Source organism: Panthera leo, chromosome B4, assembly GCF_018350215.1.
Source record: "Panthera leo isolate Ple1 chromosome B4, P.leo_Ple1_pat1.1, whole genome shotgun sequence".
In the NCBI taxonomy this organism is placed as follows: domain Eukaryota; kingdom Metazoa; phylum Chordata; class Mammalia; order Carnivora; family Felidae; genus Panthera; species Panthera leo.
Window position 1 is genome coordinate 126,779,548 of NC_056685.1, and position 25,584 is coordinate 126,805,131.

The window sequence follows — 25,584 nt, forward strand, 5'->3', positions numbered from 1 at the left end:
ATAAACAAAACACTTATTATGCTCTACTACAAGAATTGACTCACTCAGCTGTTAACTCTGCACCGGTAGGAACATGCCTTTTCCGTTCTCTGAGACCCCAGCACCTGGGATAGTATCTGTCAGAAAGTCGGGTGTCCAAGACGTGCTTATTTAATGAAGGTCAGGATGTGGACAAGTACTGCCACCTAGTGGAAGAAACTTCATTTGACTCTTTTATTATAGTTGGGACAACCGGCTATCATACAAAGATGAGATTTGAAGATTCTCCAAGGTATCATCATCATCATCATCATCATCACTGTCAGACCCTCAACGGTAGCGGGCCTCCCACGTGGGTCCCGATGATCCCTGTCTATTGGTATTCATGCCTTTGGATTGATCCTCCCACACTGACGGGTTGGTTAGAATGACAGAAGTGATGTGTGACTTCCGAGGCTGCATCACAAAAGACATGGTAGCTTCTGATTTGGTCTCTCTGGGATCACGTGTTCTGAGGGAAGCCAGATGCCATATCCTAGGGACACTCAAGAGGTCTGTGCCGTGAAAAACAGGCCTCCTGCCAACGGGACTGTGAGTGAGCTTATCCTGCAAGCAGGTTTTCCAGCCTGAGTCAAGACTTCAGACAAATGCAGCCTTGGCCTGCATCTTGACTGCAATGTCACGAGAGACCGAGACAGAACCACCCAGCCACTCCATGCCCAAACTCCTGATGTACATAATCTACAGGACCATAACCGTTCGTTGTTTTAAGCTGCTAAGCTTTGGGGTGACTGCTATGCAGCAGATTACTACTATACCCTCTGATTTAGGTGACGGACTAAAAGCTTTTTCATATTTTGCAGTAACACGAGGAAACTACCAGAGCCTGGGCTCAACCTAAGGCTTCTCAGAACAGATGCCTGCCGCTGGAGCTGGGCGCCACGGAGGAAATGCGGTAAGAACCAGGCACGCCTGGGCCTTGCGGAGGGGCGAGTCACATACTGTGCAGCCTTTCTCTCGGCGCTAACATTCTCCACGCACGCCCGGAAGGGGTCCGCACGGCCCGGCCGCAGAATAGCGGCTACCATCGCCTAGCTCGCTCGCCGCGGCAGTCTCGGCGCCTGCGCATCGTGGTCCTCCCGCTCCCAGGCGGCGCCGTTGCGCGCCGAGTCATCGATCGCATGACGCCCAGCGGCCTGGGTTGGCGCAGGCCGCCAGCCGCCCGCTAGCCGGGTGGGCTCCAGGGGGCGCCCTCAAGAGAGGGGCGGGGCGCTCAAGTTCCAGAGACCGGCCGGCAGGGGCCGTGGCGGGGCCTTCACTCCGCTGCTCCTCGGCACTCCTGCGGCTCCGGTGGTTGCCGCTCCGGGCCCGCCGCCGCGCCGTCGTCACCGTCGCCGCCACCGCGTCCGGGCCTCCGGGCCCTACCGCCGCCGCCATGAAGCTACGGGTCCGGCTGCAGAAGAGGACCTGGCCGGTGGAGATGCCAGACGCGGAGCCGACGCTGGGGCAGCTGCGCGCGCACCTCAGCCAGGCCCTGCTGCCGTCGTGGGGCTTCAGGTAGGCGGGGGGTGGGGGGGCGCGCCCGCCCCGGGCTGTCACGTGATGCCGGGCGACAGCGGGGCTTAGCGGGTCCGGGACTGTGACGCGCGCAGGCCGGGCGCGGCGCGGGCGCTGGGGCTGCAGCTCGCCGGCTCCCGGCTCGCGGAGGACATGGCCCGGCGTCCCGGGGGCTCCGTTCCCCTGCAGGGTGAGCCCTCGCTTCCGCTTCTGGTGCAGAAGAAACCAGGGACGTGCCGGGGCGCAGACTTCTCGCGCCCTTTTAAAGTGTGAAATTGGAAATGAGGGGTTTGGTGTGGGGCAGACCTCTCCAGGCTCTCTGGGATTTAAGTTCACCGTCCCCAGCTGTCGCAGTATTCCAAGGGAAAAGTCTGGAAAGTTCTAGAAGTTAGAAACCGGCCCTCCGTCGAGGCCACCTGTGAGCGGGCCGCTGCTGGGGCCGCGGTAACCTCGAGGCCGCTTTGAGTGCTCACGTGCTGGGCTGCGGCGAGCACTTTGGCTTGCCCTCCGCAGAGTTTTACAGACTGCGGGCGGTCGGCATTTGTCATCTCCTTTTACTTCCCTGGGCGAGATGTTGTGTTTTTGCCAAAACTAAGATAAACGTTGGCCTTGGGATGTCCCTGGAGAGCTTGCAGTTTGGGGACAGTGACATTGAGAAATTAAGGATCAGATTTTGCTATTATGAGGTTGTGAACGAGATGGCTTTGCTTCCAAGGGAGAATTTTCTGGGGACAGTAAACTGGGAGTAGAGGGACAGAAATAAGGGTAGTCCTTTTCCCTTGCTGAGCTAGCAGATTTGGAATTTGAGTGTGCTAAGAAAAAATAAACGTGTTTGCTGGGGCTTTTTAGGTGAATTGTTCATAAGAAGACCTTTCTCTTAATTAAGTGGATCCTTTTTATAAGACTTACATACTTTCATTTGGGGGGAATTCAGTAAAATGAGGCCATATTATGAACTTCTCACCCTTTCATTTTTCAGGGTAAAACACCATATTAAAAGTAAGGCTGTTTTTCTCCAAATTAAAAATGAGGGTGTTGACATAATAACTTTTGAACATTATGTTAAGTGACATGCCTGTTATTTATTGGTGTTAAAACCTAAGCGTTTTGTATGCTGGTATCATTAGCCCACCAGACAATTTCAAAAGTAACTTCTTTCTAAAAGATTTTTCATATATATGTGTATATTTCTTATTATTATTTTAATTAGGAGAGACCGTCTTGAAAAGACTATTTATCCAAGAGCCCAAGTTAGTCTCTCCTTTGGGTTTGTTTTTACAGTTGAGGCTGGTTAACTGGAAGGAATGTAAGCTTCAGCTTGTGAAAGTAAATTTGTTCTTCTGAAAGTATTTTGTAATAAATAGGCAGTTTTAAAATACGTCCCTGTGACATTATTATTTTTAAAATGTCTTCTCTGAGCAAGTGAATCTGGGATTGCCATAAAATATCTTTAAAAGGCTTGGTGTTTCTAGGATGGCTTTTCCTGATGGATTTAAATATTTCTTCAGTTTCAGAACACCAGTTTTTGATTCCTCCCCTGGAAAGCTCTATGTTACTTTAGAAATAGCTCTTCCCTTTTTCTAAAGGTTGGGGTGGGGGGAAGGCCAGCATTTTTATTAATGACACAGTTCTTTAGTTTTTCTACAGGGAGATGTTTGAATGAGTATTAGATACTAGTTAAAAAAAAGCCACACTTTTGCTGTGACAGAAGACCCATAAGAACATAGTTCATTTGAAGTGTGTTTCTTTTTTTCTGCTGAAGTCGGGATGGTGTTTTTTGGGGCATCTGGCAGATGTTCAACATTCTTTGAAAACAGAAACACAGCTACTTATTTTCTGATAAGCAGGAGTAGGTTCTAGAACTTCAGTAATTTCTCTACCAAAGGTACTTTAATTGGTAAGAAAAAAATGTACTTGTGAAAGAAAAATGAATTGTGAACATTTGTGAAAATGCAGCATTGTAAGAATAAATAGAACATGATTTTCAAAGAACTTCATCCTTGGTTAACCTCTCAAAAAGTTAATGAAGTCAGCATTGCTGAGTGTAAATGTCTTGTAAAAAGTTCTGCAATAGTTTGTTAATTACCCCTCACCACTTTGTGGTGAAATGATGGTTATTCTTTCAAATCAGGTAGTCTGTGATGTGGAAGGGATGAGAGTTCGTTGCTTCAGGCTAATTTGAGCTCTTAGCTTGTTTAGCAGTGAGTTTTTGGATTTGTGCTATTCTTACTATAAAAGGTTATCAGTAAGAAAGGTGACCTTGTATTTATCAGCAGGAGGGATGTATTTGTACTCATCTTTTTGTGATTGTGAATATTCATTTAAGACATGGGTCTAGTATTTTGGAGCAGATATAAGCTGATTGTCCTGTAAGAACATTGACTAGGTAACCCCGATTTCAGTTTCATTTTCCCAACTACTCTTTATTGGTTGCGTTTATTCCATTAATACTTTTATTTGCCAAGAGCTGGAGATACAGTTTTGAACTAGATAGATGAGATACCTGATGTTATGAAGCTTAAATTCTGGTGGTGGGGGTGGAGGAGAGATGGTCAATAAATATGGAATTTTCACATAGTAGTGTTACAATAAAAATAAAACATAAAATGGAGTAGAGTGGTAGAGGTTAGGCAGAAGGCATCTCTGTAGAGATGGCATTTGAATTGAGACAGAATGATGAGAGTCAGTCCTTTGAAGATCTGGAAGAGTAAATGCAGAGGCCCAGAGGTTGCAATGAGGTTGATCTGTTTTGAGAAACGGGATAGAAAGCTTATGTTAATAGGGAACAGTAAAGAGAGGCTGGAGGAGATAGGAGAAGTGGGTAGGGGTCACATGTTGGGCTTTGGAGGCCATGTTAAAGATTCCATTCCAAGTTCAGATACAAGCCATTGGAGGAGGATTTTGAGCAGAGGAATCATGTGACATAGTTTGTATTTTATTTTTAAAATGTTTAGTTTTGAGAGAGTGCAAGCAGAGGAGGTGCAGAGAGAGAGGGGAATAGAGGATCTGAAGCGGGGTCTGTGCCGACAGCAGAGAGCCCGTTGCGGGACTTGAACCCACAAACTACGAGATCATGGTCTGAGCCAAAGCTGGATGCTCGACTGACTGAGCCACTCAGGCACCCCTCATAATTTTCAAAAGAGAGTATTTCCTTGACTCTCAGATACTGTCATTCTTAAGATGTGTATTGTTTTATGTAACACTAAAGGAAAAAAAATGTCAGTTAAGCTGTGATGTGTTATGAGTTTTAAGAAGCATCCCTGTTTCAAAGATATCCAAGTTACAAAGGATGTAAAGTATGTATCTTAGAATTGATGAAAACATGGATTAATGATAGTTACTGTATCCTATCACCCAGGCTAGAATTGTAGCCATTAGAAATCTATAACTTAGGCACTTGGTGATAACAAATAATTTTGATATTTTTTTGTAAAACTTTGGCTTCCTTTTTATTTTTGGTTTGTTTTTGTTACTTATTTCTTCTAGGACTATACCATGTATCTTATATATGTTCCTAGTGTATTGAAGGTAATGGTAGCTATGGGTAATGGTAGGTAGCTCTTACTATCCTTATCCATCTTTCTTGGCAGTTCTGATACCCGGTTTGCAATCACATTGAACAACAAGGATGCCCTCACTGGAGATGAAGAGACCTTGGCTTCATATGGGATTGTTTCTGGGGACTTGATATGTTTGATTCTTGAAGATGCCATTCCAGCACCTAACTTACCTTCATCCACAGATTCAGAGCATTCCTCACTCCAGAATAATGACCAACCCTCTTTGGCCGCCAGCTCCAATCAGTCCATCGTACAGGATGAACAACCAAGTGATTCATTCCAAGGACAGGCAGCCCAAACTGATGTCAGGAATGATGAAAATATGGTAGGTATTAACATCAAGATGAGAAAAGGGGTAATTGATAAAGGATACTGAACACCCTCGATTGAATTCTGTATCAGGGTAATTATTGTTAGTAGATTGCGGATCGTATTCTTGTAGAAATTTTTTTTTTTTTTTAACGTTTATTTATTTTTGAGACAGAGAGAGACAGAGCATGAACGGGGGAGGGCCAGAGAGAGAGGGAGACACAGAATCGGAAGCAGGCTCCAGGCTCTGAGCCATCAACCCAGAGCCCGACGTGGGGCTCGAACTCACGGACCGCGAGATCGTGACCTGAGCTGAAGTCGGACGCTTAACCGACTGAGCCACCCAGGCGCCCCTCTTGTAGAAATTTTTAAACTGCTAAATGGTTGGACCATCCGAAGAGCCCAGTGTTTACCTATTTATTTTGTTCAGACACTCATTCCTTCAGATGGTTTGTCCTTTGGCTCCTGTTGTTGCCTCTGAGTTCATGATTCCCAGCCTAGCTTCTCTGGTCTGCTCCACCCATTAAGGCTATATAGAGTCCAGTTATTTCCAAATTGTTTGCAGGACATTTATACCTGGATTTTAAACGTTGTTACTTCAGACTCTGTGCCAACATAAATTTGGAAATATGAACTAATGTTCTTTTCCCAAACTAGCTGCCCTTTCTCTCAGTGGCACCACTGTTTTCCTGAGCTTAAAACTCTGGAATGATTTTTGTCTACTTATATCCAGCCCCTTAACAAGCCCTGTCAGTGTTTCCTTTCCATTCCAGGCTTCCAGTGTCTGTCCTTCAGTCTATTTTCTGCGTTCATCTTTTCCCGACACGGTTTTGACTTTGTTGTTCCCTTGTTCTGTAGTAGCTGTGTGTCCTTGATACACCAGTGCTTACAATTTTTGAGCTGAAAAGTCCAAATATTTCTAACCCTGTCATGCTACAGAGGAAGAAAATGCTGTCCCTAGTCTTTAAGGCTTTTCAGGGCCAGTTTCTGTTCTTCCCTCAGTAAACTGTCACCTGCAGTCAGATCAGAGTCCTTATCATTTTCCCTGTGCCAGCCAGCACATTCATGTGTTTGCGCGCGCACACACACACACACACACACACACACACACACACACACAGACTGGTGACTGCTTCACGTCTTTGCTCTTGCCATTCACCCAGCCTGGAATGCACGGCCTTTCCTCCCTCTCCTGTCTCTGCCCATCTTCCAAGGCCCTGCCAGCCACAGCCCCAATGATCATCTTTAATTTCTTTATCGATCATCTGTATTGCCTTGTAAACACCCCCTTAGTTATTACCCTGCCTTTTGATTTCTTGTGTGGCACAAATGATGAAATTTATTACTGAATTTTTTAATACTAATACATATGCAATCATGTTAATTGTTTTTTGTGTGTATACTTACTACTTAAGCTTAGTTGTTATTTTGTTTTTTTTTCAGGCTTTAAACACTTATGAATATAAGTATTCATTGTGCCTGTAACCTCAATAAGTATAGACAGTTACTAAGAAGAAATGCTTTTTAATAGATTGGTAATATGTTGAGATTTTTAGTAATAGTATATAGAGAAATTAAGCAATTTTAACAAGGCTTTATAAAGCTCAGAGTATTTTTATGATTTTTTTTTTAGGAAGTATTATGTATCTCTGTGTTTCTGTCTCATGGAGGTAATTTAGGGAATAAGTAAGAATACTTAGCTACATATTTAAATTATATTTCTGAATCATCTTTGTTGATAGACGCATTCAGATTCTGGTGGAAGGGTCCATTCCTTTTATTTCTGTATACTTATAAAATTGTCCAGTAAGATGGAACTTTTCATAATATATGTGATATTTACTTTACTAGTTTCCTTTTGAAAAATTCTGAGAAATTAATATTGCTTCAAGTTAGTAATTCTAGTTCTAAATGCGTGTTGTTTTGTATTCTCAGACTTGTATAGGGTGACTAAGCTTGTAATCTTGAAGTAAGTAAGCTTGAAATCTCCTAAGTGTGCTTCAAGTACTTGAAACAGTATGATCTGCTCATTAAATGTAGAATGATGTATTAGAAAAGGAAGATAGACAGGTGCCTGGGTGGCTCGGTTGGTTAAGCCTCAACTTCAGCTCAGGTCATGATCTCGCGGTTTGTGGGTTCGAGCCCCATGTTGAGGAGCCTGGAGCCTACTTCAGATTCTTATTAAAATTCTGTGTTTCCATCTCTCTCTGCCCTCCCCTGCTCATGCCCTGTCTTTCAACAACAACAACAACAAAGGAAAATAGATGGGTAAAACTGGAAACAATAGGAAAATTTTACTTGCAAAATTTGAAAATTAAGTGTAATTTTCTTATTTTCATTTATTTGGGAATTCTAGTACCTGTTGAATCTTTAAGGGAAATGGGAATAATGTGGTATCAGACTCTAATATTAGCCCTAAAGTGCATTTTAATCACCTATTGCCATCATTTGTAGATGACATGACAAATGATTTATTTAAAGAGGTGGTGCTGTGGGGTGCCTGGGTGGCTCAGTTGGTTAAGCGTCTGACTTCGGCTTAGGTCATGATCTCACAGCTTGTGAGTTCGAGCCCTGCATTGGGCTCTGTGCTGACAGCTCAGAGCCTGGATCCTGCTTTGGATTCTGTGTCTCCCTCTCTCTCTGCCCCACCCCTGCTCATACTCTGTCTCTCTCTCCTTCAAAAATAAGTAAACATTAAAAAAAATAAAGAGGTGGTGCTGAGCATTTTCCTCCTGATTTCCACATGTATGAAGAATATCATAGATATTTCATATCCTATCAGAATGGCTCAGAATGTTAGTGGTTGTTATGGAGTGGGAGTTGGGTTTGATAAGCTCACCAGGGAGTTCTGATACCTTCCTCCCATGGCTTTATCAGTTTAGAGTAACTCTTTTTAAAAATATTTTCTCCACGTAGATTCTCTCCCGCACAACCGTCAAGAGTAGCAAACGGCCCAAAGTTAGGTATAGTAGATAAGTAAGATGCAAAGCGCTTATAGGCTTCATAATTTTGGTGGTAAGTGGTTTTAATAAGTAGTTTCTGTTTGCCTAGAAGTATTATGGAGCCTCCTTTTTTTGGTAGTATGAATTGTCATTGGCCTCTAGGTTTTAACACGTGAATTTGGATCTTTCTCATAAGCCAATAAGTAGGCTATGTCCTCAGGGATTCTGGAGGAACTGCCTCTTGCTTTCTTATATTTTTCCATCCTTTCATTTATCCAATGTAATTTTAATTTCCTCTGCCCTTTCTTTAATGGAACGATGATCTTGAAGAAACATGTGTTTTGCATTAAGAGTTGAGCACATGCTTAGGAGACAAACTTTCTGAGCAAAATTAATACAAGTAACATAGTTTTATTGAAGCAGTGTATTGTGTCTGAAAGCCTGAACTGTGAGTCTGGAGATCTTGGTTCATTTTAGGTTTTTATTAGCTGGTAACCTTGATTGTGTTACTTAATCTGAGTCAGTTACAACATGTATGAAAAGGCAACATCATCTGACTTTACCGTTTTATAGACTTTTTTATGGTACAAATGAGAAGACACTGAAAACAAAACCAAATTATGAAATTTTAAGATACTGTTCTTAAGCATTGGTTCAACAAGCATTTGTTGAGCACCTGCTGTGTGCCAGGTACTGTATTGGGATTAGAAAAGTGTGTGACACGTAGTCTGTTCCTTTTTTTTTTTTTTTTTTAATGTTAATTTATTTTTGAGAAAGAGACAGAGTGTGAGCAGGGGAGGGGCAGAGAGAGGGAGACCCAGAATCTGAAGCAGACTCCAGGCTCTGAGCTGTCAGCACAGAGCCCAATACGGGGCTCGAACCCACGGACTGTGAGATCATGACCTGAGCTGAAGTTGGACGCTTAACTGACTGAGCCACCCAGGCATCCCTACTCTGTTCCTTTCTAAGCTTGCAGTCCTGGTAGGATATAGGTGTGAAATCAGGAAAGTGCAGTAGTCAAGGCCTTTGCAAGTCAGGGTGGTAGTCTGTCTGTACTGCCTCTTTTGCGGAGGTGGGGAACACTGGCGTGGAGAGGAAGGGGCTGGCAGGAAGTGGGCTTGAGAGTCAGGGATCTGATGAAGTGATGAAGGACCTCGTATGCTAAGGCGTTTAGGAGTTGGGACTTCATTTTCTAGGCCTGCATCTCACAGCATGTCCTCTATGAAACACTTCTTCCCTTAGATTATAAGTAAGTGTTCTGAGGATGCTGGGTACTAAGGAAGGAGAGTAGTGTTTCTTGGCTAAATATTACACACACATTATTATTGTTGGACTTCTCAGAGCTCTGTAATGCCACGATGTATTTTGCGAATGTGGAGGGTGAGGTTCGGTGGCTATAGCATGTAGTATTTTCCAAACTTAATTGATTGTAGACCTCTTTTTTCCTGAGGACATCTAGGGTCACATCCCAAGGCACAATTTAGGGGAATGCTGCGATCTGCACTGGGGAAATACTGGCAAGTTTTAAGCTTGGTTATGGGACATAATTGGATTTTTAAAAAAGATTATGTATGTATGTGTTTTGAGAGGGAGCCCATGTAAGCATCGTTTGGGGGTGCAGAGAGATTGGGAGGGAGAAAATCTCAAGCAGGCTCTCTGCTCACAGCACAGAGCCCGACACAGGGCTTGATCCCACAAACTGTGAGATCATATATAACCTGAGCTGAAACCAAGAGTCAGATGGTTAACCGACTGAGCCACCCAGGCCCTCCCATAATTGGGTTCTTAATTGTCAGAAACTCTCGCAGCAATGGGTGTCTTGGAAGACGAAACGGAGTCAGGGATCCTTGGGGAAGCTATTGCTGGATGTGAAGAGGTAAATGAGTCTAAAGTACCACTGGAGTAGTAGGGGCAGATTTTAGAGGTATTTTGGACATAGATTCAGTGGAACTTTGATCACGACGAAAGTAGAGTTTAGTGAGGTAGAGGGAGGAGGCTAGGTTGATTTCCAGGTTTTTGGCATACTGGCCAGGATGAACGGAGATAAGGAATTCAGGATGGGGGAAAAGATTGCCAGCTTATTTATTTAGGAAGGCTCACTTAAAATGTGTCCCATTTCTGAAGCTAATAACATGCTTTGGCTTTGGGCACTAATCCGAGTTCACTTCAGGATACACAATAAACTGTAAAAATAAAAGTCTCTTTAATGAATTCATTGATTTGTTATCTTTTTCAGTCGGGGCCTAGCCAGACTTTTGAAACTGAGTCAGTCCAAGATGTTGTGGCTATGGAAGAGGGCACAGGTGTCTGTCCCTCAGAACCGATGCTCTGCAGTGAGTCGGTGGAGGGGCAAGTGCCACATTCATTAGAGGTCCTGTATCACTCAGCCGACTGTTCCAGTCCCAGTGATGCTCTGATAGTGTCAATACATCTGCTCATGCTGGAGTCAGGTTACATACCTCAGGTGAGGCTACAAACAGAATACATTGTGTTGGGGTTTCAGCCTCCCATTGGGGATGGGGGTGTACTAACAAACATCACTAGGGTGTTGTGGAACTCTAGATCTCTATATTAAATGCAGTTGAGTGTTAAATGTAAAGTGCTGAATGCAGTGATGGGTATACAGTAGGCGGTCAATAAACGTTCCCTCTCTCTTTTTTTTCCTTCATTTCTGTTGTCCGTTTTGTCAGTTTGTATTATAGAAGTGGTGGCAATTATGGTAAAAAGATTATGATAATATGAAATGAACTGTGGTCAAGAGTGTGGGGTGGGCATGTCTAGAGGGATGGCTCACTGGATTATTTTTTATGTTAGTGGCTTTGAATTGTCAGTAATCTAGTAAGATTCAGTTAGGAAGAGGGACATTATTCCCTTCATTCATTCATTCTCTGTTTGATAAGTATCTACCACTGACAGGTACGGTGCTTTGTCCCTGCTCTCAGGTTGCTTCTAGTCCAGGAGTGCGGGAGAGAGACAGTCTACGAACCATCAGTATATTGGTTAAATTCTAGGAGAGACGTATATGTATACGGGATGCCAGAGAGTCCTGGAGAAGAACAATTAGAGTTTCTCAAACCTTTGCCTAAGAATACCTGGGGATCTTCCTAAAATGCAGATTCTGATTTAGTAAGTCTAGGGTAAAGCCTGAGATTCTGGATACTCCTACACAATAATAATGCTGCTGGTCTGTGGGCCACATTATAAGTAACAAAGATGTAGAACAATGCAGTGATCATTGAATACCCGCAGCATGCCATGATCTGAGCCAGGAATTAGGATATAAAGATACTGGGACAAGTCCTTGTCCCTAAGGAGTCCATAAGTGGGGGAGAGAAGTAGATAAAAAGAAAATTATAATGTATTACAATAGAAGTGTGTAACAATAGAAATAAGAACAGAATGTTAGGGGATAAAAGAGAGGGAATGACAAACGGGAGTTTTTTTTAAAGGCTTCACAAATGCACTGTTATTTGAGGTATGGTCTTCAATAATGATACTGCTTTGCTAGGCAGAGAAGTAAGTCTTTGAGGAGAGAAATCAATCCCTGTCTCTGATGTGACTTTATCCATTTGAACATTTTGATGGAGGAGAATATATTTAAACGTTTTTCTATCAAAATTTTATTACTAGCTGTAGTAATGATGTGGCAGATTTTATTAAGGGGACTGTACGGAATGCTTATTTCCAGACAAGTTAGGGGCCTGTTGGATTTTTAATCCTTTTTGAGAGTAGCACTTCTCTTCATTATTTGTTTCTCTTTCCTTTCATTCCCCAGGGGCCTGAGGCCAAAGCCATGTCCATGCCAGAGAACTGGAGGTCGGGCGGTGTGTATAAGCTGCAGTATACACACCCTCTCTGCGAGGGCGGCTCTGCTGCTCTCACCTGTGTGCCTTTGGGAAACCTAATTGTCATAAATGGTAATGGAGGGCTGTCGGTTTACCAACACTGACATGTTTCCAGACTATACCTGCTTCAGTGATTGGCTCTCGTGATACGGTTGCATCTTTCTCAACTTTGTTGAGTCTCTAGGCTGCTGATACCCCGAGCCTGAAAGGTTGTAGAATGTGTGGGTAGATGTTTAGGCTGGCAGCCTTCTCTCTCCGGGCAGCCGTAGCCTTCAGCTGTCTTAACCTTGCGATATTATTGCTGTGGGGAGTGTTGTGATCTTTGAAGTGAGATGATCTATTACATTCGACTACTTTGTGCCTGTGGGTGACTTTTTTATGTTTTTTTTTTAACAGAGATCTCGAACTGAGAGATGGTAAGAGGTGAGATTGAGCTGGGGTCACTTTTTATCCCATTTGGCATCTGAACAGTAATGCATAGAAACACTGCTAAGCACCGCTTTAGTATGTGTGTGCTTGATCCCTCGACCTGCAGGAAAGTCACTCTGACTAGTTTCTTTTTCTAGTTCTCTTTCATAGTGGCAGTTTCACAGGGATAGCAGTGCCTGTATTTGTTTGTATTTCATTTTCGCTCAGAGGCCACCCAGACGTCCGTACATCTACCAGTGGTCTATGGAATAGTCTCATAATCACGTGTTCTAGAGAGCCATTTGAGTGACTAGAATCTTTCATTTCCGTTCTGTTCTGATTTTTGATTTCTTTATCCTTCAGCTAGCTAAGACAGCATGGTGGGGTTGCAATGGCTGCATTTTTGTTTTTTCAGTGCAGCTCACCTTTTGTATAGCAAAGGCAGTTGCTTTGATGCCTCGTGGTTTCCTGTGCTCTGTGGCACTGGTTCTGCCAGGATGGATGAGTGAGGAGCCTTCACGGAACGTGTATTGCCGCATACAGCTTGAGCGGCACCATGTTCTTCTGTTGCGTTATCAAGGTCCCTTCTGAGAGTTTGTTTGAAACATGTTTGTTCTGCAGAAATTTACTTTGAAAGCCACTCGCATACATGGTCATGATCTTTGAAGTGAAAGGTGGTTCCATGTCCCCTGCGATGTAATTTGTGGTATTTCCTTTTAGTCACTAGATTCCTTGCGATGTTCCATAAAAGTCTCAAATTTCAGCTTTACCAGTATTGGTGGTATTCTGTGCCGGTCAGAATGTGTCTGATGGCAGGTGGACTAGCCACGTGTCTTCAGCGACTCATCACAGTTAGCAAGCACGCCTTTCAGTTGGGTGTTCTTACACACAGAGAGCCAGCAGTTTCTGCCTCCTTGCAGGCGTCCTGCCCCGTCACATCCTAATGTGCGAGGTTGAAGCTACCAACTTCATTTTTGCCTCCGTTTCTTACAAAAGCACTTTAACAACGCGTGTGATAATCTCTATTTACTAGTTTCAAGATATATAACATAAGGAGAATGGCTGTTAAATGTCTCAAAGATATCTGAGTTTCTGGTATTTTGTTCTTTTATTGCTCCTGGCAGATCAGCTACTTGCAGACTTGTGTGGCAGCCAGCCATTCCAGGCTTGGTTCTTTGAAAAGGAGCAGTGTGTCTTTAAGTCTTTTCCTTCGCCCAAGACCTCCTGCTCAGCGCACATGTGCACGAGCACGTCACTGGCTCTTTCATGGCATGAGATGAAGTGAGCCTTTGTATATATGATTAAAATGGAACCTTCTGGTGGTGTCAAGAATATTGGTCCTTTGGGTCTAGAAAGAGATGATGTTGTGAAAACTAGCAGGATTCTTTTAGTAAACAAGGCAAAACTCATTGCCAAGGATTAAATAAAAAAAATAGAGTTTTTGGTGACCTTGTTGGAAATAATGGTTTTATTATGTTTAACTGTCTCCTACTAACCTTGCTGCATATTTTTCAATGAGTAATACGCTGTTGTTGGTAATACCTACTGGATTTTATATAGAAGTGCATACTCTGGTTTTTAGAGGTGTTTGTTTTAGAGTGATTTTACTTGATGTGATGGCAGGTTTCCACTTTGGACTTTGTTGTGAGGGAAGGAAATGAGTGTAGAGCAGTTTGTATAGTGTGTCCTTCGTATGTTGGGACAGGGAAGTGCAAGCCCATGCTAGATAATGAAGGCAATTGAGGAACTGACAAAAATGATTTGTCTCTCTTTTGCTTATTTCCAGCTACACTAAAGATTAACAGTGAGCTCAGAAGTGTGAACAGATTGCAGCTGCTGCCAGAGTCATTTATTTGCAAAACAGAACCAGGTAACATAAGTATGGTTGAACTTTTGGGATGAAGCTTTGAGAGGTTTGCTTTAACAAAACTAAATGGTAATGTTTGAGTGACTGAAAATTTCTGAATGAGAGTAAAGCAAATTTAAGACAGTGTTGCAGAGTATCTGTTTCTTTCCTGCTTTCCTCTTGGAATGCTGAATTATATTTATGCTGCCATTATGGAACGACACTAGTATGTAATTCATTACTTATGATGTTGATGCTTCATAATTTATGAATTAATCTTTGGATTTTTCTCGTATTTAATCAGTATGGAGAGGATCTGCATTTTGTGGAAACCATACAGTGCAACTTCATTATTGAAGATTATTGGAGGAAAAACTACTCAGAATGTTAGTTTAAACCAACATAGATTTGGTTGCTGTTTGATCAGATTTACCAAAAGTTTACATTCTAGGCATGGTTTTTTTTTTTTTTTTTAATTTTTAACGTTTATTTATTTTTGAGACAGAGACAGAGCATGAATGGGGGAGGGGCAGAGAGAGAGAGAGAGACACAGAATCGGAAGCAGGCTCCAGGCTCTGAGCCTTCAGCCCAGAGCCCGACGCAGGGCTCGAACTCACGGACCGCGAAATCATGACCTGAGCTGAAGTCGGACGCCTAACCGACTGAGCCACCCAGGCGCCCCAACATGGTTTTGCTTGTATTCTGTCGGATTACTAATAGATGCAAAGACAAGTTATCCTTTTTATTTTTTTAGTTAAATTCAAAGTATGAGAAGCAGGTAGGTGGTTGAAGGAGAGGAGATGGGTGGAGAGAGAACTCACATCTCTAAGCGCTTGTTTTGTGCTGGACACGTGCCTTGACAGATGCTATTCCATTTCGTCTTTCTAGTAACTTAGGAGGGTTTTGAAATCTAAATGTGGTGTCATGGGTGGTGGCATTGGCAGTGGTGTCTTTAAGGGAAGGCTACCTAGAGCTAGGTCTTTGCTTTGAAGGCCTAGAGACTGACTCTTGTTAGTTTCCCGGGCAGATCAGGCCGAGTTCTGTGAACGTCCGTGAACCAAAACTGATGGGAAATGGGGACATCTGGATACATATTTATAATGATCTCTGGGCATTTAACATCATACTACACCAGTGTTTCTTAGCCTTCATTTTCTTATCCATCCCTTGAGGAACCTTTGTAGAAAATCTGTTCCCCTTCCATTCTCTTCCATGAAATTTTAATACCATAGATACATAGTGTATTTTCATTTGTGTACTGTGGCCCTTTGGAGGGTCACAAACCAATGGTGTAGCTAGGGTTTGTTTTGTTTCTGCCTTCCGAGAACCAGTTTTTGTCCCATTGTGGGTGGCACTGCCCCTGTTGAGGAGCATGAACTAGACTGATAAATGTGTAAAGATGTCTCACCATTGGGAACAGGAAAACTTGAAATTCTTGGCCACAACACTGTTTCTCTCCACACTAGGGAGTACTTTGCTATGGGGGCTAGAAATACACTCCACTCCACAGTAGTGGAGGTTATTTATGCCCATTTTACAGATTACGAGACAAGTCTAGAGGAGGTTAAAGTGCTTCAAAGTCACAGAGCTAATAAATGGTGGAATCTAGAATTGGAATATATTTGACTCCTCAGACTATTTTTTAAAAATAACTTATAGGAATGTAGTTTAGATTCGTATTCTTTTTTATTTTTTTTTAACCTTTATTTATTTTTGAGTGACAGAGCATGAGTGAGGGAGGGGCAGAGAGAGGGAGGGAGACACAGAATATGAAGCAGGCCCCAGGCTCCAAATTGTCAGCACAGAGCCCAGTGAGGGGCATGAACCCATGAACTGTGAGACCATGACCTGAGCTGAAGTCGGACGCTTAACCGACTGAGCCACTCAGGCGCCCCCAGATTCGTATTCTTTATGTGGTTTTTGTTAAATAAAGAGAATGGAAGTGAAAGGAAGAAGAAAGTTCATACTGTTCTATTACAGTAAGTTTATGGGCTGTATTAAATATTTTTAATACAGTATTTTTATGTTGGGTAGGGTTATGCTGCCCATTTGACAAGTAATTTTAGTTACTTTATACGGTGGCTTTTATAGTAGAGTACCTAGTATATACTTATTTAAATGCATATTTGTTTTTATTTGTTTTTATTCTTGTTTCTGATTACTTTTGTAATAGATAACCGAAAGAAAAAACTTGTTAAAAAAATCGTTTTTCACACTGAAAAAAGGCCATATCCAAATTGACTTTGTAAATATCTTGACATTTGACTTCAAGTCAAGATTGTAGTTCGTGTGACAAGGATTTAAAGTTTAGCTGCATCTCTTTTCTTGTTTGTTATCAGTCGGGTGATAACATCATAGTGTTTTGTTTCTCAGTGGAGTACCTAGTTACAGAATGGGGCATAGGCACTGTGTGTGGTGCTTTACGTTAACCATTCTTTGGTGCAGGGTAGTATGTATCCCCTTGATACAGGTGAGCAAACAGGTGCGGATCCGAGGGTTCAAGGTCATACACCTGGTCACAGTACAGCGGAATTGCAGTGGGAACTTGAGGTCGTATTTGGCAGTGCTTCCCATGCTGCACTGTGCAGGTGAATCATCAGGGGATCTTATGAAATTGCAGGTTCTGATTAAGTAGGTCTGTGGTAGGGCCTGAGATTCAGTATTTCCGAACAGTTCCCAAATGATGTCAGTTCTGGTGATCTGTGAGCCACAGTCTGAGCAGCAGTTTAGTGGCTAAAGTGAGTGTGTTGGAGCCAGACTTAGGTTTGTACCCTGCCCTACCACTTACTCTGAAGCTTTGGATGGGCTTCTATTATCTTGTCCTGTTTTTAAACTGGGGGTCAGAGTATGTCTCTCTTAGGGAGAACCATTGATGTGAAAGAAAGCTTTGAAGAATGTTTAATACACTTGGTGACACTTGGTCGTCATGTGACAAATACTGTTCTGCTTCTGCTGGGATCCGGAGAGTGGTTCCCCACTGTACCCCCAGTGCCTGGACACTTTGGGCAGGTGCTCAGTAAATCATGGTGTGTGTACAGCTCTCTCACCACAGTTTTTCCTACTATAACTGTAGTCTGTGAATCGTATAGGTTGGGTACAGCTCTATTAATTTGAAATCATGAGATTTTTATCTTTACATCTAAGATTGAGTTTTCAGAGCCACACAGCATATAGTACTTCTACTAGAGACTTTGGTTCACGTCTGTCTATATAAGAATTACTTATGAAAATTTACAACTTTGATTTGTTTGGCAGAAGTAAAGGTTACCATTTCAAGTTTTGCCACTTGATTTTGTTCTGAGTTTTCATTAAAAAAAATATTCTAGGGGAAAATGTGGCCAAGATCTACAAAGATCTTCAGAAGCTCTCTCGTCTCTTCAAAGACCAGCTGGTGTATCCTCTTCTGGCTTTTACCCGACAAGGTGAGAGACGACAAATGATCACAGGTCAGATGGCTGGAAAGAATAGTAAAAGTTTATGTCTTATGCTTGTGACCCTGACATATGACTCTTGCCTCTTTTCCCCTAGTGAAGTTATGTTCTTTTAAAACTAAGCTTTAATGTTAATTCCTCAAGTGTTATTAACTTCTTGTGTGTATTTCGACAACATTTTGGGCATGTCTTTGTTGTAACTCTTCTTCCAGTGTATCATAAGTGTTGATATGCATTCTTTCCACCTCCTAAGGTTTTAGATAACCTTGGAAGTAGGGACTATGTCTTAGCCACTTTATTCTCATGGCCTAACATAGGGTCTGGTCCATAATAGGTGTTTGACAAATATATAAGTAATGTATAGTCTGTAAATTAGGTCTCAGTTGTTGTTTCTTTTTTTAACATTATTTCTTGGGGTTCTATGCTAGCTCCTTTGGATATTTACATGGATCTTTATTTAGTGCTAACAACTTTGAAGGGGATTTCATCCTCATTTTATAGATGATGAAACTAATTCAGTGAGGTGTATATTTCATTCAGAATTCTTATGTTGGCTCTTATTGGTGGTGTAATAAATATGTTAAAATCTCAATGACTTAAAGCACTTTTTTCTCATTCATATGCATGCTGTGTGTGTGGGGGGGGTGAGTTTTGGCTGAAGGAGTAGTCCTTCTTCAGGACATGGTCTCCTTGGAGCAGAGGGTAAAGAAGGCCCAGTGACCGAGCCACACGGTGGTTCTTACAGCTTTTTTGCTCGGAAATGATACGCTACATCCACTCACATTTTATTGGACGCAACAAAATGGCCAAGCCTGATGGCAGTGTGGCCATCAGGGGAAGCGTAATTATAAGCTAGAAAATGAGAATCCTCATCTACCACAATCCCTTAGCTGGAGAAGAACTTCAGGTTTATACATATAGATATGTGGCTTTTATTTGCCATTTTTATGTAGGGATCTTGTATTTTAGGTGTCCAATTGCATGTGCCTAGGCTGCTGTCACCATAGTTTTCTTCTTCATGTGCCGCTGATGGAAGGGAAATATGTGAATTTTAAAATGCTTTATTGGATTTTGATGGTCTTAGCTAGTGGAGATTAGTATCACAGATATTTAAAGGAGCTAATAAATCTCATTTGATTATATGTTATTATTTTTCCTTCTTGGCTTGCCTCTGATATTTATCTACCTCCCTTTTTTTTTCAGCCTGCTAGACCTCAGAGAATAGTAATTGCGAACACTTGAGTGCTTGTTATGTGCCAGACATTGTTCTAAGCACTCTGTATATATTCACACACTTAATTTTCAACTGCATGAATTAGGTAGTACTCCTAACCCATTTTACAGGTAAGGAAATTGAATGGTAGTTTAAGTAATCCAAGTGTCCAAAGGCACACAGCTAATAAGTAGCAGCATTGGAAACCAGTTTTAAAAGCCAACAAAGCATCCATTTTCTGTAATTGAATACAGAAGTTTTTGTTGCATTCATCGAATACTGCTAGAAACAAAGGCCATTGGCTAATATTTGGAAGTTGTCATAGCGATTCATTGGTTTGTATGAAAAAGTATTTGTCTTTCCCCTAAAACATAGAGGGAATAAGGGACTTAGTAGTAGGGCAATATAGCCAACCTGGGGTTAAAATTTTGTTGTAGGTGATGCACACTTGGGTAATTGAGACTACCATCTAATTTGTCACTTAGGAACAAGTTGGTAACTTCCGTTAAATATGTGGGGAAAGCCAGATGTTCTTTACTCACTACCTGTTCTCTTTTTCTTTATAGCGCTGAACCTACCGGATGTATTCGGGTTGGTGGTCCTGCCGTTGGAGCTGAAACTGCGGATCTTCCGACTTTTGGATGTTCGTTCTGTTCTGTCTTTGTCTGCAGTTTGTCGTGATCTCTTTATTGCTTCAAATGACCAACTGCTGTGGAGGTGTTTATATCTGCGGGATTTTCGAGGTAATTGCCACAGTGACATGTTAACAGGAAAAGGACTCTTTCTTACTGAGGTCTTAATTACTCAGCTTGCCAAAAGTTTTTAGTTGTAGGCTCTTTGTCTGTTTAAGAGTTTCAAGTAATCATAACTTGCAGCCTTTTTGGAAGGAGATGCTAAGCCTCATATACTTGTGCCTATATCCCGAAAACGTCGCATTCATTTCTGTGTTCTGTATAATGCAAATATCCCCATAGACTGAGAATAGTTCAGGATAGAAAAATTTCAGGTTTATTCTCTTAGACCATCCTCCATATCTGACTCTGCAGTCTGTTGTATTTCTAAACAACGTCCATGGCTGTGACCAGTGTACCAGTTAGGAGCGCCCTGCTTGCTACCCTGTGGTATATTGCTGGGGAAGCTTTATTTCTGTATAGTCACATTTATGATGACCTGGTGATTGTTGCAGCAGTGATGGCAGTGGGACTTGGGGATGGAGAGAAGTTACCCCAAATGTACAAGCACTTTGCCTTTTGTATCAAGATTTCCGGATAGAAGCCTAGTGCCCGATTGTAGAATTTCTTTTCTGCGTATCAGTGTTTTGTTTTGTTTTTTAAACTGGTTTGACCCTGGAGTGGGTCATGAAATCAATATGTTGGGTCATTAAAAAAAAAATCAGTATTTTTTTTACAAAATAGGAGTAAACTTCTATTTCAGTATATGTATATGTAAGTATATACTGCATTGCATTGTAAAAAAAATACTTGTGGTTCACATCAAAAAAAAAATTGATGTGCTATGTATAACATCTTGGGAACTGTAAAAATCTTGGTAGATCCCCTTCGTTGTTGTTTTTTTTTAATAAGAATATTAAGTAGAGTCATTAGGATTGTTAAAGACTTTTTTCCTTTAAAACCTCAGATAGAAGAAGTGAATGATCTGGTCTTTCATATTCCTCCTTGATTCCTTTATGCCTCTGCAGAGTTCAAATGTTATTTTGTTCTAGGAGGCAGCAAGTGTCATCTCAAATTAAAAAAAAAAAATTATAGTCGAAATGAAAAGACAAAATGACCAAAGTATATAGAAGAACGAACCAAAAAACAGGCTATGATAAAAATAGGCATAAAAACCTTTTTACTTACATACTCAAATTTGGATTTAAAATACAGTCAGTCTCTCTCTCATTTCCAGATTATGGTCCACAAGCTCATCTGTAAGCTGTTCAGATCTTATAACGAATCTCCCGGTGGATGTAACGTCATAGGAGCTTTTATAAAATCTTCCTTCCATGCCCATATAATAGCTTCTAGGGAAGATATCTCTTTTATCTCAACTCTTCTTTAGATTTAAGTTGAAGAGGTTTCTCTTTCCTCATTTCATGTATTTCAAGTAAATGAGTATATTAAAAAATACTTAGTTGTTGCAGTCATACTGATGAAAGTTGGGAGAAAACAACCCAAATAAGAGAACTTCAAGTCAGCTTTACCTCCAGTAACGATGGGCTGCGATACAAAGAGATGGTCACCCAGTGTCGCAGAGATTTGAGGTTAGAAGGAGCTGTCACTCTCAGCTGAGACTGGAGGAGGAGGCGCAGTGCAGCGTGGGGCAGTTGAGGAAGAGATAGCGGCCACCCGGTCCTCCATATTCCCGAGGGCGTCACCAGTTGGTGTCCTCACGAGCACAGAACGGCAGCAGCTGCCTTCTGCCAGCAAGAGAGGTCTGTGTCGGTGCAGGAGGGTTACAAGGGATGCAGCGTGTTGTGAACAAAGGATTCCTGTTCCTGCGTGTGCGTCATGTGTAAGCTTCAGTTTCCTTAGGTCAGAAGCAAGATTGCTGTTTAACCTCGATGAGTGAAGCATTTTAAATTCTTATTTTTTGTTTTTTCTTTGTAGATGGTACTGCGAGAGTTCGAGACACAGATTGGAAAGAAGTAGGTATTTTTAAATATCAAGGCTAATGTTAGTATTAGCGCCGAAGCAACTAGTGAATTAATACATTAAGGCCATATTATCATTTTTGTTATGATGTAATGAAATCTGCTTTTATTAAATTTATTGCTAATTTTCAGTAAGTGAAAATATTTTTAACTTTCATCTTAGACTCAGTCCTTATTTTCTTGTGTAATTACACAGGAAAAGAAGTCTTATTAACACAGCGATTGTTTTTTGACTTTACTTAATATAAAATTCTTTCTTCCTCTGTTGCAAAACAATTTTTAAACTGAGTTTTTGTGAGAGAGTGGTCTTCAGCTGTCCAGCTAGTTGGAACAGTGTATGCTTGTTTTATGTACAGACGCCTACTCTAAAAGACACTGACAGGACTGAGAAACGGGGTGGACTAGAGAAGGGTCCTCAAATGTGTCCTGAGTGAACAGCATTGTTCCTTAGGAAGATGTTCTGTCCTCTGAAATGGGCTTCTATTTTTTGTTGCTGTTTAAATTGAGATCCTTTAGGAACATGATTCAGGTGAAGAAGTGAATTTAAATGCTGCTCCCCTTCCCCCCAGTACCTTAACTTTATATTATGTGGCCTGATTTTCTCAACAGATATTTAAATTTTCCACTTTCAAGAAAGGTGGGCCTAAAATCGCGTATTAGCTCAAGAGCTGTCGATTGCAGCCTTGAAAGCACATTCCACTCAGTTATCCTTCCTTTGGATTGAGTATTTCCCTGAATTGGCACAGTTGTTCAGTTGCAGTGTGGTTAAAGAGTACAGTTCATTCGGCATTGTGTTCAGAGCTACTGCCTTAGTCGTGCAGATGGAAACTGGTAAAATTTCTGTTGTGTGCACTGGTGTCTTTGCTCCATAGTGTGGGAAGAGGAAAGTGTAGATAAAGCAGTGGAAGCAAATTGGAACTTTGGGGAAACATCCAGATCGCTTACCATATCTTGTTCTTGTGTTTCTACAGCTGTACAGGAAGAGGTACAAACAAAGAAAAGAAGCTCAGAGAGGGCGGCATGTGATGTTCATTCCATCGTCGCCCCACCCCCTCCCATTCTACCCCAACCCCTTGCACCCCAGGCCTTTTCCTCCCAGCTCGCTCCTTCCTCCGGGAATTATTGGTGGTGAATATGATGAAAGACTAACCCTTCCTTATGTCGGGGACCCGATCAACTCACTCATCCCTGGGCCTGGGGAGACACCCAGCCAGTTCCCTCCACTCAGACCACGTTTTGATCCAGTTGGCCCGCTGCCAGGACCTAATCCCATCTTGCCAGGGCGAGGTGGCCCCGGTGACAGATTTCCCTTAAGACCCAGTAGGGGCTGGCCCACCGACAGCCGGCTGCCATTCATGTGATTGATTTGTAATCTCACTTCTGGGGCTTGTTTGGTTTTTGTTTTTTAAAACTGCAGATGTCATCTTGTTGGGGGTGCTGATCTCTAGTGTGTTCTGAGTGCCATGGTGAGGAACGCACACAGTGGCCTTTCGGTAGATATATCTAAAGCTCCAGAGGTGGTAGGGCCCAGAGGTCACTGTATGACCAGGTTGGCTTTGGAAATAGTTGACTACTGACCTCCCCCCCTCTGAATTTCCCTCTAGGATGAAGGTTGTTCACTGATAATGTTCTGCACCAGATTAAAAAAAATTAAGTATAAATTATATGGCAATCTTGACTTTTATTACAGAAAGATAATGGGATAAAATACTCAGAACAGCTTCACAACATTACTTGGCAATTTCAGAATGATAGAGAACCTATTCAGGGTCATCATATTGTTGCACTTTTTTTTTTTTTAATTATTTTTTAGTTACACCCTTTCTCCAAACAAAACTGTTTGCAGAAGCATGATTTATAAAATGAATAGAAGCCAAGAAGCTAGGGTGGGTGCTTAGACACCCACCTGCTCAACCCACCTCCTTTCTCTGCAGCTCTTTCCTGGGCTCTGTGATGAAACTTCTGGGCTCTGAAGCAGCATTTTTGGACAACTGTGGGGTTATGGGGACTCTTGTTTCTGGCTGCTTCTGGAGTGGAGTTACGATTTTTTTTCCTTGTGTTTGCAACGCTTGGTACCTAATTTGTAATCTAAATAGATGACCTCTTTCAACAAAGTTTTCCTGCTTTGAGTGCTGGTCAAGTACTTGTTCTTCAAAGTCGCCTCTTAACTACTCTATTGGAAGAACATTTTGCTTTTAAGATTTAAAATACACAAAATTCAAGATTTATTCTTCATACAAGAAAAAGGCCAAACACAAATGTCTTATCTTACAGTATAGAAACATGCTATCATGACAAATAAAAATCTGAATCGCAACCCAGGAATAAAACACTATTATATCCGCAGACAATATTTAGGAATATTGCCGATGTCTTCCTCCTTTTTAAAAAATCTGTTTTGCATATAAGGAAATGGCTTGGAATGTTATATGCTGCAAGAATATTTTGAGTCCTACATACACGTGAAGGTATTTTTTTTTTTTTTTGCTACACATATAGTCTTTATTTCCATCACAGTGAAGAAAATTCAGTCAGTACTAGGATTTTCTAGAGGCCATGTCACCCTTAGTAGCTTACTGTATATAGGCAAAGGATTGGGGCTTTGACATTTCTTTCTGTGGTATTTTGTAATGTCTGAGCTATAGGACAGCTTTTTAAACAGTGTCCACTAGATGCTGTGTGGCTTTAACTGGGTCTGGGCTGAAAGAATCACCTGAAGCTTCGGTGGGCCCAAGTCCACCCTTCTCTACTTCTACATCCCTCCGTGGCCATCTGTGCTGTTAGGTTTGCACTGTGTGGGTATGTGTGCGGCGGGAGGATGTAGTGATGACCAGAAGCACCAAATCCTGTAAAACAACGAGTCTGCCAAGTGTCCTTTTTGAATGGTTCTCGAGAGGTCTGGGAACTGCTGGTGTCCCGTGGATGTGGGTGCTGCTTTCTGACACCTCACCTGGGACTTCCTGGCCAGTGCGACACATCTCTTAATTGAGAGTGTGTGCCACACGCCTAACTCCTCCAGCAGTTTGTTCTAAATTCTTAAGACAGCCTCAAAGCTTTTCCTCTTGGACACCTACAGTTATGGTTAGAAGCTTGTAAAACCCTACATTCTCTTCATTAGGCTGAGACTGTGGAGCTTTATATATTGCTGGTGCGTCACGAGCATGAAGTCATGGTTTGGCAGCAGCACGTCCCCTGCGCGACTCTGTGACCATCGCTGAGAATGTTGTGGAGGCAAGCTCGTTGAGAGCGCCGCGGTAAGCGTTTTGGGAAGATGCGGTTCTCCATTGGCTTGTAGCCTTAACGGCTTCCTGTGGCCCCGTGTTTTTCCCTTTAGTTATTTTCATTAATGGGAGCTTGCCCTTTTTCTTCCCCTTCTCTTTATAAGTGAAAGCTATGGTTTGGCAAGGCTGGACATCAAATCATGGGAGGTATCCTCTCCTTCCAGTGTAAGGTTTTGGGATTCCTCATGTAAAGGCAGTTGCATTCTGTCCTCTCTCTGTCTGGCCTGGTGCTCCAGTTCCTGCGATCACTGCTTAGCCCCGTATCTCTGTAATTCTTATTCTGATGGAGCTGGACACTCCTCCCTCTGCTCCCTGTGCTGGGGTCCCGGGGCCAAGGTCGGCTTTCCTCCTTCCCTGGGCAGTAGCTGCCAAGAGCCAACTTGCTTCTGCCCTAGACTCCATAAAGACCGTAGACAGCAAATACTTCAACTATAGGAGTTTGGAAACGGAAATTACAAGCAGGAGGACCAATCAAAACACAAATGATGGGAAACAAAAGGGATTTTAAAAGATTCACGCACACGCACTGTAGAAGGAGCATTCAGTTTTTGATTGGTCTT

General features: G+C 42.1%; 2 protein-coding genes across 14 annotated transcripts in view; one reads left to right on the plus strand and one right to left on the minus strand.

The window, feature by feature from the left end:
• Positions 1 to 1,067, minus strand: part of BPIFC (BPI fold containing family C) — a 53,904-nt gene extending 52,837 nt beyond the window's left edge. For 7 of the 8 annotated variants that reach the window (XM_042947648.1, XM_042947642.1, XM_042947649.1 and 4 more), the window contains exon 1: positions 45 to 1,043. The gene's annotated coding sequence lies outside the window, so the exon portion shown is untranslated. Of the gene's footprint in view, positions 1 to 44 lie in introns of all 8 variants that reach the window. The other variant, XM_042947640.1, reaches the window with a different exon arrangement.
• Positions 1,068 to 1,283: 216 nt separating this feature from the next.
• The window catches only part of FBXO7 (F-box protein 7), a 36,618-nt gene continuing 12,317 nt past the window's right edge, over positions 1,284 to 25,584 (plus strand). For 3 of the 6 annotated variants that reach the window (XR_006205085.1, XM_042947638.1, XM_042947637.1), the window contains exons 1-10: positions 1,284 to 1,536; positions 5,127 to 5,421; positions 10,584 to 10,811; positions 12,123 to 12,264; positions 14,387 to 14,470; positions 17,773 to 17,868; positions 19,657 to 19,833; positions 21,700 to 21,737; positions 22,715 to 22,728; positions 24,862 to 24,997. Coding sequence is in view for 5 of the 6 variants with exons in the window: in XM_042947638.1 (XP_042803572.1) it covers positions 1,415 to 1,536; positions 5,127 to 5,421; positions 10,584 to 10,811; positions 12,123 to 12,264; positions 14,387 to 14,470; positions 17,773 to 17,868; positions 19,657 to 19,833; positions 21,700 to 21,737; positions 22,715 to 22,728; positions 24,862 to 24,961 (1,296 nt within the window). In the remaining variant the exon portion in view is untranslated. Of the gene's footprint in view, positions 1,537 to 5,126; positions 5,422 to 10,583; positions 10,812 to 12,122; positions 12,265 to 14,386; positions 14,471 to 17,772; positions 17,869 to 19,656; positions 19,834 to 21,699; positions 21,738 to 22,714; positions 23,392 to 24,861; positions 24,998 to 25,584 lie in introns of those variants that run through there. The other 3 variants (XM_042947639.1, XM_042947634.1, XM_042947636.1) reach the window with 3 other exon arrangements.